The sequence below is a fragment of the Neopelma chrysocephalum genome, unplaced genomic scaffold, assembly GCF_003984885.1.
Source record: "Neopelma chrysocephalum unplaced genomic scaffold, ASM398488v2 Primary Assembly neopelma1_24, whole genome shotgun sequence".
NCBI lineage: Eukaryota > Metazoa > Chordata > Aves > Passeriformes > Pipridae > Neopelma > Neopelma chrysocephalum.
The window spans coordinates 44,934,545-44,950,535 of record NW_020897693.1 but is presented as its reverse complement, the minus strand read 5'-3'; the positions used below and the strand labels follow the sequence as shown (position 1 = coordinate 44,950,535).

The following is a 15,991-nucleotide window of genomic DNA, read 5'->3' as shown; positions in this document are numbered from 1 at the left end:
GCTTGTTGTGGGATTTCTTTCCTCCGCTGTGCATCAAAGGCTGGATTTTGTTTTACCTTCACATCCTCAGTCCACCTTAAATTTTTTTTATTTTTGTACAATGTCTGTGGGTTCCAGTCTTGAAATATGAAGAAACAGATTTATGGCGGCTGCTGGGCACAACAAATTAAGTTGACAGTGATGTATGAGAGCATAATAGCATGATGATCCCTCTGTAGCGCGGCTGGACGCCTCCTGCTTCATTTGGCTCTTGTTAGGATCTGTTAGGCAGCTAAATAATGAAATTCTGCTGACTGATTTCTGATTTCTCTTTTCTTCCTCTTTTCACCTTTTTATGCAACTTACATTTTGCAGACCCATCCTAATGCCAGCAAACTGCCCTTAAAGGATTCTTTCAGTTATGACGACTACAGGTTGGTCTGTCTTTTAATTCATCTTTTTTTCTTTCTTCTCTTTTCTTTTTTTAATATGGTAAACTGTGGGGCCCTGGAAATTCTTCATTGGTGGGAAAGCCCTATTGTTACTGAAATGTTAAGTGTAGGATTTGATACCAATACACCTCCTTAATGAAGAAGAAAATAAAATACATATGTGGATTTTAATTGTTACAGAAGAATAGTCATTATGAGCAGTTTATTTAGCTAACTGGCACACACAGTCTGAGATGACTAAGGTAATTCTTTGTTTCTTAAGAAAATAATTCAGTTGATGTTGCAGGAGTTTTGGGGTTTGGGGAATTTATTTTTAATTTCTTTTTTTTTTTTTTAATAAAAGCCTTTACCACCACAGAGTAGTAAAAGCTAATATGTAGAGCTGTTGCTGTTGAACAGGAGAGCTGGAGAACAGAAGTTATTCACATGAAGCATGAGTGTCACTTGGAGGTGCTATAAGGGGTGACAAATTTAAGATAAAAAGAATAATAATTAAGATAATGAGAGCTTTAATTCTGTTAAATGATTAAAAGAGCATGAATAAAAGGCATTCATGAGGGGATTTTTTAGCCTAGTTGTACTGCTGGGTAAGTCTATGAAAGTGGAATTTCGAAAGCACGCCTCCCTCGCTTACAGGGTCACCGAGAAACACGCCAACTTACATGCGAAGTGGTCTAAACTTTTACAGACAAATTACAACAATTAACAAGAAACATATTGCTATTATATTTCAAACAGTGTTTGTTTATCAAAATTATCCACAGTTTTAACTTTCTTTTTAGAAATTAGGTAGAAATTAGAAATTAGAAAGACACTGTCTTTCTAAGCAATCTGTAGTCCTTCTGAAGAAATCCTTCTGGAAGTCTAATTCTGTTTATTAAATATGTGTTAGTGTTGGAGTCTGTGGGAATTAAATTTATTTTGACCTTCTCTTGGTGTCATTCCTTCTTTTTTTCCCCTCCAAAAACCCGCAACACATCTATGAATTAAGGCCAGACCATGGTGAAACTAAAATTCTTTTTTTCCTTTGATGTTTAATATTCATTTTTTGTCAGATATAAAATAAAAAATGAAATTTTAGAAAATACTGAAATGTTAAGCTTTTATAAAGATTTTTATGTTTGAATAGGTAGCTGTCATTTAATTTACTTAACCTGACTTAAAAGAGTTTTGAATGATGTCTATGTGCTAAACTATGTTATGCTCTTTTCATACTTTTTACCTGGATATCTGTTTGGAATATTGCAGATGTTTTTTCCTCTCAATTCTGTTAAGCAGAAAATTTAGCAAAATACTGATCTAAGCCAAAAGCTTGCAAACTGAAGAGAAACACTTAACAAAATACCATGCATGTGTCAGGTGGTGACACTGGTTTCCAGTTCACTCAGTGCATAAGCTTTTTAGAGAGTGAGTGGAAGAATACACCCTGGCTCTTACAAGAGTCTACACACAGATGAGAGCTCCTGCTGCTGGGCAGTGAACTGCTCTGAAACCTGCAGGAATAGCTGACCCCAGGTTTGGGATGTGTAGTGGGAGATACGTGTGCAGTGAAGGGCTGGGGAAGCAGAAGGTGACATAGGAGTGGATCCTGGTTGGGGAATGGAACCAATGGAAGGTATGAAGGTTCTCTTGCAAACAGCACAGAAGAGGGCATTTGGTCTATGTGCATGTCTTGGAAACCTGGCAGCTGCTGCTTTTCCTGCAAGTTATATCGCCTTCTATAGTGCCTGTAGTCAGTGTGATCTTTAAGAAAACTAAGTTTGGAAACTCCCAGTCTAAATGCTTGCTTCAGGTGGGACTATGGCCAATCTTCTTTTACTGTTTTGAACATTGACCATCTACTATTTTTAACTTTTGCAGATGGGCAGTTTCCTCTGTTATGACACGGCAGAACCAGATTCCAACAGAAGATGGTTCCAGAGTTACACTTGCTCTGATACCTTTGTGGGACATGTGTAATCATACTAATGGACTGGTAAGGATTTATTCAGTGTTGCCGAAAGACTTTAGGTCTTAAGTATTAAGCCTTTCAAGTGCTGTAGAACAGTTTAGTAATATTTTGCATTATACTTCTTAACACAGGTATATTCTCTTCCCAAGTGACCCTAAAACCCCAATATCTGAAAGAAAGGTTTGTCAGTTTCTGAAATGTCTTACAATAGCTTTTCAAGGAGAGCTTTGTTCATCTAGAGAAAACTTTACAAGTGATTGGATACTTGTGTAAAGTTAGGTATTATATGCATGTTATATACCTATACATACTTTTAAAAGTTTTCGTTAATACCTTTTTTTCCAGACAAGCCTGAATAGTCTCCTGACATGGACCTTTGTTTTTGATGGGCTGAAAATGGTTCACAATGCTGGACAGATTTGTTCTGAGAACAGAAAGCAGACATTGATGGAGGTTGCCTCTTGTAGCTAGGGAAAGTGGTTAGAGATTTGCAACTAAGAAATACTGCCTGCTCTCCTAACCGTGCCCAAAGAGTCTTGTTATGGAGAAGGCAACAAGAAGAACAAAGCCTGGTTCAACAAAAACAGTACATCTGTTAGTACATCAAAGAAACAAAATGCAAAAATACTACTTTAGGGCATATTAAACATTTAAAAGGCGACATATGTATATAGAAAGTCAGACCTGCTGACATTTTGGCTTATGTGCGCCAGTTCAGAGAATGAGTTCCTGGTATCGTTAACAGGCCAGTTAATGCTGAAATGAAGAAACCCAGAAGAGGATGGCTTATCAATGTTATTTAGTCATGCTCATATACAGTTCAAAATTCATACCCTCTATTTGTGTTTTCAGTAGATAGTATTATTTATTGTAAGCACTGAATATGACCATACTATTCAAGTAATCTGGTCCTTTTGTGGGAAAGTTGACCTGAGCATTAGGATAGCAGCATGTGTTAGTGTTGTTGGTATAAGTAAAGTCTGTTTTAAATAAATAAATTGTAAAGCAACTTGTTTTTCACTTGACATTTAGCTAATTTAGTGTTACTATGACTGTACCAATTACAGCACGGTAGGCTTGGCTACGAAGTTGCAAGTGTTTGGGGTTTATTATTTATTTATTTTTCCTTATTGCAAGGTGATTACATGTTGTTCATTAACAGTGGTTCTTGCCTTTGCCTATTTGTTATGCAATCTCACAGCTTTGATTTAGAAATAAAGTTCATATGAGAGTCTCCAGTATAAAGAAAATTACTTGAAATTTAGAAATGTGTATTTTTATAATACAAGTTGTAGCTGCAAGCATCAGTACTTCCTGTACCCTTTTCCTGCTGGGCATCTCTTTCAGATGCTTTTGCAGAGACTTGTCTGTATTCATTAGACAACTGTTAATGAATGCCTTCAAAGTTGGGATTAGAGGAAAAAGGAAGAGAATTAAGGTTCTGGGAGGGAAAAAATTAAGTAGCATATATTAAAAGAGCAGCTATTTATGTTGTTTTACTCATTCAAACTTCTATTTAAATTGATAAAGTAGTTTTTATTTTTATTATGCTTTTTAACAATGGGTTTGATATAGAGCCAGCCTCTGGAGCCAAACTTGCTAATACAGTAGTAGATCAGGACTGGAAGCATTTTTTTATGCTGAAATGTATCCTAAAGGGCAGGGGGGGTTGTGCTGAACTTAAATGTTTTGTATATATGTAAAGACTTCAGTCATTTATTTAATAGTTCTACAGAAAATAGTTTAAGTGGATATACATATAGGAAGGATAGAAAACTGTATTATTACTAATGGGTTAAGAAAACCTACTAAACAATTTTTGTTGTGTGCTAGTTGCCATGTACTATTAGAAATGGGAGGGGGGAAACTGCTAAGATAACTGTAAGCTGTCTGTATTGTAGTTTATATTATTGTAGAGTGAGATGAAGGTGAACTGAGCTCTAATCTAACCCTTTAAAATACATGAAGGGAATCATTATTCATTGCAGGAAAGTAAGAAAAGATGGCACTGAATGCACCCCTGTCTACTTTATTCCAAATGTAGAGCTGAAATACTTCTCGAGTCAATCAGCTACTGTATGTCCCTGTTCTCGCTTTATTCCACAGGGCCTCTTTCCATGAGCTAGATAATAAAATGGTCTATGGATCTTAACTGGAGCTAGGTCCATCCAGCTTTTTGTTGCTTCTGACACTATTAATTAGATCAACCTACCTCTAAGAACTATTTCAAAATGGTTGTCTTCCTGCATTTCTCATTGTTATTCTTTAGTGGGATTGTATTTTGACAGTCAGAGGTTGATTACCAGTTCTGACAGAGCTTTGAATAAGCTACATTCTGCCTGTTGGGCTGGGTCCATCCTTAATCACTGACCAAGCAGACTATTGCACGCTTTATACACAACTTGAAATTCATGTATCAGTCTGCTTCAGAAATAAACTGAAGGGATGCAATTTGTCAGCTATCATGTGGGAAGAGAAGTAAACACCCTGTTAATTCTCTTACGTGACTGCTATTAAAAGAAAGAGGAAATAAGAGTCTAGCACTCCATTATGCTTTGTAGAAAAATCTTTCAGAAGTGCTGCTGGGCTTTGTGCGTTGTTATTTTTCTTTTTTTTAAAGGCAAAAATAAATTAAAAAAAAAAAATCAGTACTCTAGTGAAGCATACTTAAACTGACAGAATGCTCCTCTTAAAATACTGACATTTCCCCAGTCTGTGAAAGCCTCCTGTTCCATCAGCATTTCGAGGGACTGGAATGGACTTTTCACATTCAGAAATATTTCATTGAGTTTCCACACTAAGAAAATTTCAGGATAGGTCAAGAGTTCCTTTTTTTGAATGAAAGGTGTTCAAGTACTACAGCTTATGTTTCTCAGTGGACTGTATTCCATGGCTCTCATGGTCTCTTCTGATCTCAACATACCACGAACCCATTAGTGGACCTGCAGTGGTGGCACCCACACACAGAGAGTTCTGCAGGTGTTGCTGGGCTGGGCTGCCTGTGCTTGGGGCTGCCATTTGGGATTTGCTCCATCGGAGGCAAGTTCCCCAGGCTCACTTTGAAAGCACTGTTTTGGCTGACAAATGCACATTTGATGATGCAAGCAGTGCAAAACTATTAATGTGTAAGCTATCAACCAGGCTTTCAATATAATCTGTGGAGTTCTGTCTTTGGACAAGCTGCATCCAAGATGGGAATCAGGGTATACTGCAGCTCACATCAGCCAGGTTACAAAAATGTATGTTTTCATTTTCAAAGGCTGAGAGAGAATCTTTGGCTTCTTCCAGGTTTTTCCCCAGGCCCAGAGCATATTTTTCCATAAGTTAGCTCTGTCAGTGCTGAATTCAGACTACCCACCATAAAAGTTGCTCTCTGATTTTTCAGCAGCTTGTGTTCCATCCTGTGGCTGCATCTTTGGCAATAATATTCAAAAACATGTTGTTTGTCACTTTATAAAAATATTACATTTTTAGGATAGCTTTACTTGTTAGTGTGACCCCTTTACAGTTTGGTAATTGTTTTTGGAAAAATACAGGTTTGTTAAGAGAGTTTATGCTCTTCCATTGCCTGCTACCATCACAAAAATCCTTTTAGCATTTTAAGAGTATTACTTAACTTTTAGATAAAGGGATTATTTTCAAGTAAATTATAATTCTCTGAAGATTGTATCCCCTAAAGATCCGTAGTTATCTAATCCTTTTTCATTGAGAGATCAAAAATGTGTTGGCAGTTGAAGGATAAAGCACAGCATATAGAGCTGTCAGTGCCTTGCTCCCTTGGGCCTCATGGGAATGACTGAAAGCTCCAGAACTTTATAACAAGCTGCTGGCTTTAGCATGGCACTTTGTCTGTGGCCTATGGAGGCTACTTCCCTCAGAGCCTTCTGCTCACTTCAGGTAGGTTATTTCCTTTAATGCAAAGATTTTTTTAAAAAGAGATTGCTCAGGAGTTGTAAAGCCAACACTACCAGCTATATTCTGTCATGCAGAGAAAGAAATGTATGCAATTTCTATTGTTAATATCTATTTCCAATATGAAATTTTGTCAATGGTGGGAGAGAGAAATATAAAATGCTGAAAGTGCTTTTGTCACTCTTTCCTTGGATAGATCACTACAGGCTACAATCTAGAAGATGACCGGTGTGAATGTGTGGCACTTCAGGATTTCAAGGCTGGAGAACAGGTAGTGTGAACAGTTATCTACATAATTGTTCTTTCATTAAGTTCTGTGGACACTTGGTAACTCCCTACAAAATTTTAATAACAGAGTGGTGTGGGTTAAACCCTGCTACATTTGCATTTTAATATGCTGAGCTAATTCTGTGTGAAAATAGTACCAAACTAAACAAGTGTACATTTTTCAGAATAAAATAGTTTCTATCACTTGGTAGACCCCAACTATAGGAGAGTTTGATTCCTCAAATTTTAGAGAACTAGTTGAAATATTTAATCACTGGTAAGTGCACATACACAGGCATCAAGCTTGATATTCTGGAGGAGCTTAAAAAAAGGACATATGCAAAGGACCAAAGATAAATATTTTTTGCATTTGGAGCAGCACTTTGTCTGCAATAGTGGATTGTAGAGTCTTTCTTAACAATCTTATTGGCTTGTTTCTTGTTAGTGTTCATTCATTTAAGAGGTGAAATACAGTAGAGTTGCCAGTCATTTTACCCATGTTGTCATTGTCATGCTTAGTGAAAATAAGAAATGACCTAAAAATATACTCCCTCTCTCTCACACAGGCATGCATGTCCTTTACCTCTTCACCCTGAAATACAGGGAGAATCTTGTAAAGATGCATGGAACAGTTCAGAATCCAGTATTTTGATCAGAACTGCTAAGAAACAAAAACAAGTGTTCAAACTAGTGATGCGCTGAAGAGCAGTGGTTTCAGGAGTGTAGGAAATCTCCTGTGCTGTGTCAGCAGCCAGCCTAAACCCTCAAGTGTAGTAGCACTCCTTTTTTTCCTACTGCTTGTGCAACTGCAGTCAGCATGGCCAGACAAAGGCTTTGTCTATGAAACATCCTGAAATGTTTTATAACTCAGTCTCTGAGTTATTACATTTGCTGTATAATCTTGCCAGTTTTACAATTGATAGTATTTTGGGTTTTGTTTTTCTTATGTATTGTTACCTTTTTTAGCAAGAAAGTGTCTGGAATTTTTTTTTAATGTGTCTTCCTAGAGGTATATTTATCCTCATTGCTATGCTGGGGTTTACAGTGATTGTGTATTTTTGCTCTCAGAATTTGTTATGGTAGTCAAATATTTGCTGTTTTTTCCAACAGTGGTGTGGTGAGTTAAAAGGGGTCCACAGTTTTTCCAGAAGTGATCCAATTTATAATTTTCCACAGCTGGCAATGGATGTGTCATATAGCTGTTCTGGCCGCTCTCTCCATTTCAATTATAGAGGCTTCCTCCATTTCAATTTTATTTTCGTAGTTTCACTTTGTCTACTATTTATCAGAGTTGGGTTTTTTTTTAAATTTCTGTGCAAACTTTAACTGTTAGTGACATCTTTAAAGCACTGTAATTATATAATGCTTCAGTCCTTTAACATACTGTACAGATGTTATTTCTTACAGTTTCAGCAGGAAGAGTGTGTGATCCATGTTTTTACTACTAAAAAATGTGAGGCAGTAAAGTCCACAGAATCCATAAACACTGGCCTGAAATAAAGCAACTTTCTCATTCTGTTTAATTGGATTTTTTTCCAAAACAGTCGTGGGGCATAAGAGCATACTGTATAATCTACGCATGATATGTGACTTTTAGTTTAATATGAGATGTATCACATTAGTTTTAAAACTTGAGAGGGTTAGCAACTCTTTCAGTGCCTTAATATGCCTGGGCAGGTCACGTGTTCATCATATGAGTGTGTTACAGTATAATGTTTACTATAATTTAATATCATCCTTAAGCATTTAGTGCTTAGGATAAATAGTTCTAATATAAAATTGAAAACAAAGAAAGTGAATGGCATCATTGCTGTTATTGAGCCCTTTAGAGAGCACTGTGCCTTTCCCTGTCAGCTAGAGAGAAATGGAAGCTTGCAGGCATCCAGAGCGTTGCTGTACCCTGAGTTTCAGAAAGGAGTTCTGTAACTGTTGAAACTTCCTTTTCTAATTGACAATTCTGATATCAAACACAAGTGGGAAAATATCCTCTTGATGTGGGAGAAGACAATTGCTACTCTGACCTCTAGTCCCATGCATGCACTTCATACAGCCTAGCCCTGAGTTAAACACGTTCTGCAGGTTATATTTAGGAACTTTTTTTTTAATGTGAAATAATGTAACCTGTATGCTTTAGATAAAAGAGTTCAGAGTAAAAGGCAAAAATAAGTACTGCCTGAACAGAGCTCAGATCTCTCTGTATGATACGCTGTGGTATATCCATAGCTTAAGGTAACATTAAAATGAAAGCAAAGTTGATCCATCAGCAGTATAGGTTACTCCTTTGGGTGGACATTTGGTTGGGGAAAATTACTCCAGAAACACCATTTCTTTTAAGGCGCCTTCCTTGTCTTTTATTTTTTTAGCCTTTATAAGGCATAGGACTTTGAAAGCTTATTTCCATATACTGATACTTTATGACAGCATGAGAAAACAAGTCATTTTTATTTTAAAGTATAGAATAAGAACTTCTCTCAAAGGCTCTGTTATATGGATATGTTTAAATCTACCTCTGAAGTATAATTGCCACACTATATACACCATTTGTATCGATACCAGAAAACAAAGCATGTTTCTTTATATAACCAAATATACCTTGTACTCAGAATAGTAACTCTTTTGGGAAATAACTTTCAAATTATGTCAGTTTTGTGAGCTGATCTTAAGCTTTTTTCCTGTCCCTTCACTTCTCTTTTCATCCTTCTAGATTTACATTTTTTATGGCACTCGGTCAAACGCTGAATTTGTGATCCACAGTGGTTTTTTCTTTGATAATAATTCACATGACAGAGTGAAAATAAAGCTTGGCGTGAGTAAAAGTGACAGGCTGTATGCTATGAAGGCAGAGGTCTTAGCTCGTGCTGGTATCCCAACGTAAGTAAAACACAATGCCATGGGTTTTTTAAAACGTTTCCAAGGTATATAGTGTCCAGTAGAGCATATATAAGACTGTTCTGTGATAGTTTTCTTAGGTGTAATGTTTCTCCTGTTTGTATAGCAAATTAAAGTTATTGTAATAATATTTACAGAAGTTCTCTGAGCTATATTATCATCTAATTTGAACCATATATAAGGAAAAAAGCCTTTGCTTTAATAACCATTTTAACAAAAACAGAGGAAGGATTAATTTGAAGCAATCTGTGGTTTTTCTTTCTGTTCTATCCCTTGCAGACATACTACAATGCTCAGTATGTGAATCACAGCATTTTCCTTTAGTCTTTTCAGTCCAGAGGGTACTATTAGGAGCAGCAGACATGAAACATTGCATTTTCATGAATTTATTATGAAAGCCGTGTAAAATAATTTTAAGTGTAAAATTGTAGAGATAATTATTCTTTTCAGAAATTTCTTTTCTTTTCAATTTCCCAGGTTAGGGAAGCTTTTCAGTTTGAACTAATATTACGTACTTTTTTTTAAAGTTACTTTTGTAACAGTACGTTTACTTTAAGATCTTTTATGTTGAAATAAGTTCAAAGATATGACAATTTAACTTGCATTTACTGTTGTTGTATGATTATTTCTTTTATTAGTTCTAGTGTTTTTGCCTTGCACGCCACTGAGCCTGCAATCTCTGCCCAGCTTTTGGCTTTCCTTCGAGTGTTTTGTATGAGTGAAGGTAGGATGTTTTATGAAGATAACCTAATTAATGTTTGTCTTGTTGTGGGGGATTTTTTGGTTGTTATTTTATTAGTGCAGAAATTGATAGACATTTATATAAAACATTAAGCTAGAAGATCGGAAAAGTTGAGGAGTTTAAGTTAAAAAGGAATCTATAAGCTAGTGAGAAACCCAATTTTTAGCTATACTTTCTGAGGGAATATTCCAGTAACTCCTAAAGCATGAGATGATACAATTTTTTATTTCTTTTAATCTCTCAGGCTGTTGTGAATGAGTGAACTTTCAAGCTTGATCTCTAGTTCTTAGGTTTCAAAATAGTTCACGGAACAAGATCATGCAAGGCCTAGGGGTTTACATGCTTAAAATCATAGCATATTAGCCATCACTGCTGGAAGCATTTAAGTATGGAATTGGAATATTCTGTACTGTAGGAGAAATATGGAAGAGACATTTCAAAGTTGAGTATTTTCATTATTTTGGTAATTCTTAATTTAAAACCAATTTCTGTACTTGCAAACTGTATTTGTACTGTTTGCAGAGTACTTTGTACTCATATGTTACTTTTTTTGTGGGGTAAAAATATGTATGCAATTAATAAATATTCACCTAATTTGTGCATAATATTCATAATGACTGCTTGCTGGTTAGATGTAGCTTTGAAGGTTATAGATGAGACAATTTGTCATGACAGTGAGAGAGTTCTCTTGCAGTTAGGGAAACTGTGCAGGTGATGTGGATTTTAGTACCAGTAGGAATACTGAAGTTGTTGAGTTTTTGCATGTGCTGTATTTGCTTTCTTTAATAAAACCAGCATACCTTATTTAGTGTCAAGTCTTCAGTTGCTCCTGTCATTCATCTTCTAGAACTTATAAAGAAATTAGAATATATTAGAATAGTTCATTTGGAAGGGAGCTACAATAGTCATCTATTCCAATTGCCTGACAGTTCTGGGAAGTAAATTCAAGTAAAGAAAATTTTAGGATGCTGATGAGGAAGTGAATTTTGGCTTGGAAAGGAAAATATATCCAGTGAACATTTTAATTGCATTTCTCTGGTATATGATTGTGCTCAGATTATTCATACGTGTTAAACACTGTATAAGAAAATACCAAGAACCTACATGCAAGCTCTTAGTGATAACAAGTTTGTGATAACTGCTTTGCAGGAGTGAAATTTATTAATTGAAAGATTAATGGAATTTGTCTAATGTCAAGGAGCTGATTAAATGTTTTCTTCTCTGTGTGAGGTTTGATAGATGTCTCTTCTGACCACCTGTAGGAAGTTTCTGCTACTGAAAAAGATTACCAAAACAATAGGAAAATTAATTCCACTGCTCTTGACACGCTCTCTGGCCTGTTCCTTTTATTATCAAAAAGTTCACTGAACTCTTTAAACATTTAGTCCCTTTTGTTTATCAAGTGTTTTACAAAACATTCCATCTCACTGTCACAGGCTTCTGCTGTGTATGAGAGGCTGTGATTTATAAAGTATCTTTATTTCCAAGTGGAGCAGAATGCCGATTTTCTGCTGACCTCAAGACTTTCAGTTGTCTCTTTGAGCCAAACCCTAGAAATAACTAGCATATCTGATAATTCTTATTTGAGGAGAGAATTATTTTTTGTTAGCTGCTCAAAGCAGATTGTTTTTTAACAGACTGGTTTTGTACTTATTGTAGAAGAGCTGAAGGAACATTTGATAGGTGAGCATGCCATTGACAAAATCTTCACTCTGGGGAACTCTGAGTTTCCTGTTAGCTGGGACAATGAAGTTAAACTTTGGACATTCCTAGAAGCCAGAGCATCCCTTCTTTTGAAAACCTATAAAACAACTGTGGAGGTAAAATCATCATTATGTGTAATTTAAGTGTCTGAACTGTTCTGTGTTCTGTCCTTCATCTTGTCTTTGCAAACTTCAATCTGAATGTTAGTACATAATTCATTCTGTACTTTTTAAAGTGTAGAAACAGTTTTGCATTATCTAAGGAAAATCAAATAAGATTGCAAAAAAGAAAATTTTGTTAATGTAATTTTGGTAATGTATTTTTTCTTTGATTCTCCAAATAGAGATTACCTGCTTTTTTCTCTGCAAATAAGATGGGGAATCAGTTTCAACTTGTCTGAAGTTGCATTCTACAGTCTGCAAAGAAATGCACTACTATTGCAAGTGTATAAGTGAACTACATGTTGCGTATATTTGTGAAGTCACCTGACTTCGCTTGTTATGCAGACTGATTTATGGAGAGAAATTTTGGGCTTCTTTATGAATTCATGGCAAATTTCACTGGGACTCCTTGCAGACCCCCTCATGTCCATTTGTCTCAGCCTGGAAATCCTGGTGTCACTGTTAACAGAAAGAAAGGTGAAGCATTGTTTTACTGTGCTGGTTGTTACTAACAAACCTGCTTTTTCTTTTCTAACAGGGTGATAAGTCCTTCTTGGAGTCTCATGACCTTACTCCACATGCGGTCATGGCTATCAAATTGCGCTTGGGTGAAAAAGAGATCTTGGAGAAAGCAGTGAAGAGTGCAGCTGCCAGCCGAGAGTATTATACCAAACAAATGGCAGATGGAGCTCCGCTTCCTAAATATGAAGAGAGCAATATTGCCTTGTTGGAGAACACTGTGGCAGACTCTAGACTCCCTATTGTCCTGAGAAACCTAGAAGATGTGGAAGAGCAAGGGGACTTAAAGATTGATGAAGCCATTGATGCTGAAGTCACAGAGAATGGGTTTGTAAATGGTGAAAACTCTCTATTTAATGGGACCAAATCTGAAAGTGAAAATCTAAATAAAGAGAAAAGCAACAGAGGGACTGAAGCTGCCAAAGAATCTTCTTCAGAAAGTAATGATGAGGTTAAAGAATAGTCCTAAAATTTTACTTTCTTGTGAAATTAAACTAGCTGAAGTTTATGAACAGTGCATTTATGTTGGTGTGTTTCTTTGTTAACATTTCTCTTTCTGCAGAGAAAAATGGTTTTGCTGCTTTATATAAAATTGAGTTTTAAGTTATTTAAAAGATTTAGCATCCCTTTTCAATTAAGATTGCCATCTTGCTTTCAGGCAAAAACTGGGGAAAGAGGTGCCTTTGGAAGATTTTGCAGCCCTTTGTTGAACCAAATGTATTTTCTTCCTGGGGAAGAATTAAGCTCTTCTATCTGCTGTGCGTTTGTTGTTCTGTCACTCTGACTACCGAAATTAAAAGCTTGCACTGCCTCCTGCCAAGAAAAGCAGAAGGCAGGACTGACTCGGTATTCAGCATGAAGGTGGGAGAGCATTACAGCAGAAAACTGGATGAGAGGATCAGAAACTTGGGAGACTGGAGGAAAACCTGTTTAAAATCAGGTGTGCCAGTCCAGAAAAAGGTAAGGTGGCAACCTTATGATTGGTAGTTTTAAATGTTGATGAGAATCCAAATTGTATACACTTCAAGTGATCTCTGAAGATTTCAGTTTACTTTCTCTTCTGTTTACTGTATAAAAGTATCTCATCTTCTTCAGTCAGAGTTAGACTGCTACAGTACAACATTCACCAACTTTTAAAGGCTGACTACTTTTTATTTCCAGGCAGTACTTTTTATTTACAAGGTTGGCAGAGCTTCTGGAGATTTTGAAAACAGATAGGCCAAGCCACAGCTTTAAACTGTACTCATCAAAGTGAGGTCGCTTCCCAGCTTCTTCAGATTTTCACAACTAGCTAGAGATTTTCAAAGCTACACTTTTGACCTAAACCATTATTAAAAGGAAAATATTATTAATATTCCTGTCTGCTACTCCTTCATTTCTGTGGTGTAGGATGTAACACTGAATGTGACATGGTTACCTGATCTTACTCAGCTTTGTCTTTTTGTTAAGATATTAATTGATACTGCTTTCTCAAAGGAAATGGCAAGCAGGCTGATGTAATTTTGGCCCAAATCCAGACTCAGCCAAGTATGCCTTGAGCTTTGCCATTTAGATTATGTCTTCATCTGATGCACATTTCTTGGGATACCTCCACAGGTTAAGCAGGTCTACTGTCACCAGCAGTTTTGGTCACCCTCATACTATATGTTTTAACTTCTCGGTGGAAACAATACAACCCTAGCACTGTGCAATATCAGAACAAGGGTAATTCCAAGGCTTGACTTTGAAATTACCTGGGTATTGGGAGGAGAGGAGGGTGGAATATTTTTATTTTGTTGGTGAATTTAGAGGCGTATAAAGTGATTTAATTCTGTTCTCAATATTAAGGACTTTGTCTTTTGCCTTTGTATCCTTAAGTTCACGATAATGGATAGAATGGAAAGCTTGGACAGTTGTTTAAAGCTCAATAGAGGTTCCAAACTGCTCATCCAAGACCAGTTGCAGTAAAATCTCTTTTGGCATATTCATAGTTTTATTAGATTTTGCTTCTCTTATACTGCAACTTGGAAAATGTGCTTTTGCATCAATGTTTGGTGCAATACACGTTTAAGTAGTGACTTTCAGGTTGTCATAGCAGTTCTGGTGTTCAGCTAGTATCAGTGCGGGGAAAATAGAAAAAATAGTTTTTTAAAAAATATTTCACTAAGAATGGCACGTTGCCATTGCACCTTGGATATTGCTTCATCACTAACAAGATGCTGGACCAGTATTTTTGTAACTATATGCTGCCTTTGGTAGAATGTTATGAATTGTTGTCTTGACAATTTAAATGTCATACAAAAGTCATTACATTTTGGTTTTTATTAGGACCAATATTCCATTTCTGTTTCTGCCACTTACATTGCACAACATTGTACTAGATATTATGATGCAATTCTGAAACTAGCCTTCCCTTAAAATTATAACTGTAATTCAGAATTTAAATGCTTTGATTCAATCTGATACACTGTATTTTGTTCCAGTATTTGCTAATATCTATGGCTTAGCAAAGCCTGTGGTCACCACAGGGCAGAATGTGTGGGTTTTCTTGAATAAAATATAGTTCTACCATGTCTTCACTAGTGAGTGTATTATACAACCAAAACCTCTACCTGCTACTGACTGCTGTATCTTTTGGGGTCTGTGGGAAGAGGAATACCTGTTCAGGTATACAGATAAAGATTAAAGGAGAAATAGCTGGGGGGGTCGGCGGGGAAAGAAAAATATTCTAGTAAACAGAAAGGGAAAGTGTTCTATTGAGTGCATGGTCAAATTCTTACTTTTCATTTGTTAGTGTTACTTAGAAAAATATGTTACACACAATAAAAATAGTGCGTAATCTAATTTTGTAATTTGCATTTTTCCTCTATGCATGTGATGGTTCCTCAGAAGCACTAACCTAAAACTTAAGCTTTTGAAAACCGAGGTGGAAACAAAAAAAAATTGGCACTGATGAGCCCTTATTACCATCTGTCATGAAAACAGACCTTTCAAAGCATTTTAAAGTTAACTTTCTTCATACTGTTTGGTTAAGAGGCTGTTCACACTAATCCCAGGCTAAATGCCAAATCTTGCTTCTGTTTAGCTATCTAAAGTATTCCTGTAAGAAAGACATCACTTGGATTTCTCGGACTGTTCTCCAAAAGAAAAACAGGGGAAAAAAAAACCTTTTGAATTTTACATGAACCTACCTACTGATAAATCGTTTCCCTAACAACCTATAACTGTTTGGCTCTGTATGCGAGATGGTGTCCATATCCCTCTGTTGATAAAGTCAAATATACAAAATTGAGCAACAACCTCCACTCTGAAAAATGTTTGTAAAGTGTAAATGCAACCTTAGCTTAAGTGCTGTCATCATTGAGGGAGAAATGAGAGCCTTCTGACTGTGGAGGTGAGATGGTTTATCTTCTTGGCTAGAATAAGTATTCTTTCC

At 36.2% G+C, this 15,991-nt stretch overlaps 1 protein-coding gene across 4 annotated transcripts in view; it reads left to right on the top strand.

Annotated features, from left to right (window-relative positions):
* Nucleotides 1–15,399, top strand: part of SETD3 (SET domain containing 3, actin histidine methyltransferase) — a 66,851-nt gene extending 51,452 nt beyond the window's left edge. Inside the window, exons 6-12 of one of the 4 annotated variants that reach the window (XR_003532649.1) lie at nt 355–413; nt 2,292–2,406; nt 6,491–6,565; nt 9,266–9,432; nt 10,089–10,174; nt 11,830–12,012; nt 12,596–12,669. Coding sequence is in view for 2 of the 4 variants with exons in the window: in XM_027673939.1 (XP_027529740.1) it covers nt 355–413; nt 2,292–2,406; nt 6,491–6,565; nt 9,266–9,432; nt 10,089–10,174; nt 11,852–12,012; nt 12,596–13,039 (1,107 nt within the window). In the remaining 2 variants the exon portion in view is untranslated. Of the gene's footprint in view, nt 1–354; nt 414–2,291; nt 2,407–2,513; nt 2,563–2,727; nt 5,345–6,490; nt 6,566–9,265; nt 9,433–10,088; nt 10,175–11,829; nt 12,013–12,595 lie in introns of those variants that run through there. The other 3 variants (XM_027673939.1, XR_003532650.1, XM_027673940.1) reach the window with 3 other exon arrangements.
* The last annotated feature ends 592 nt before the right edge of the window (nt 15,400–15,991 follow it).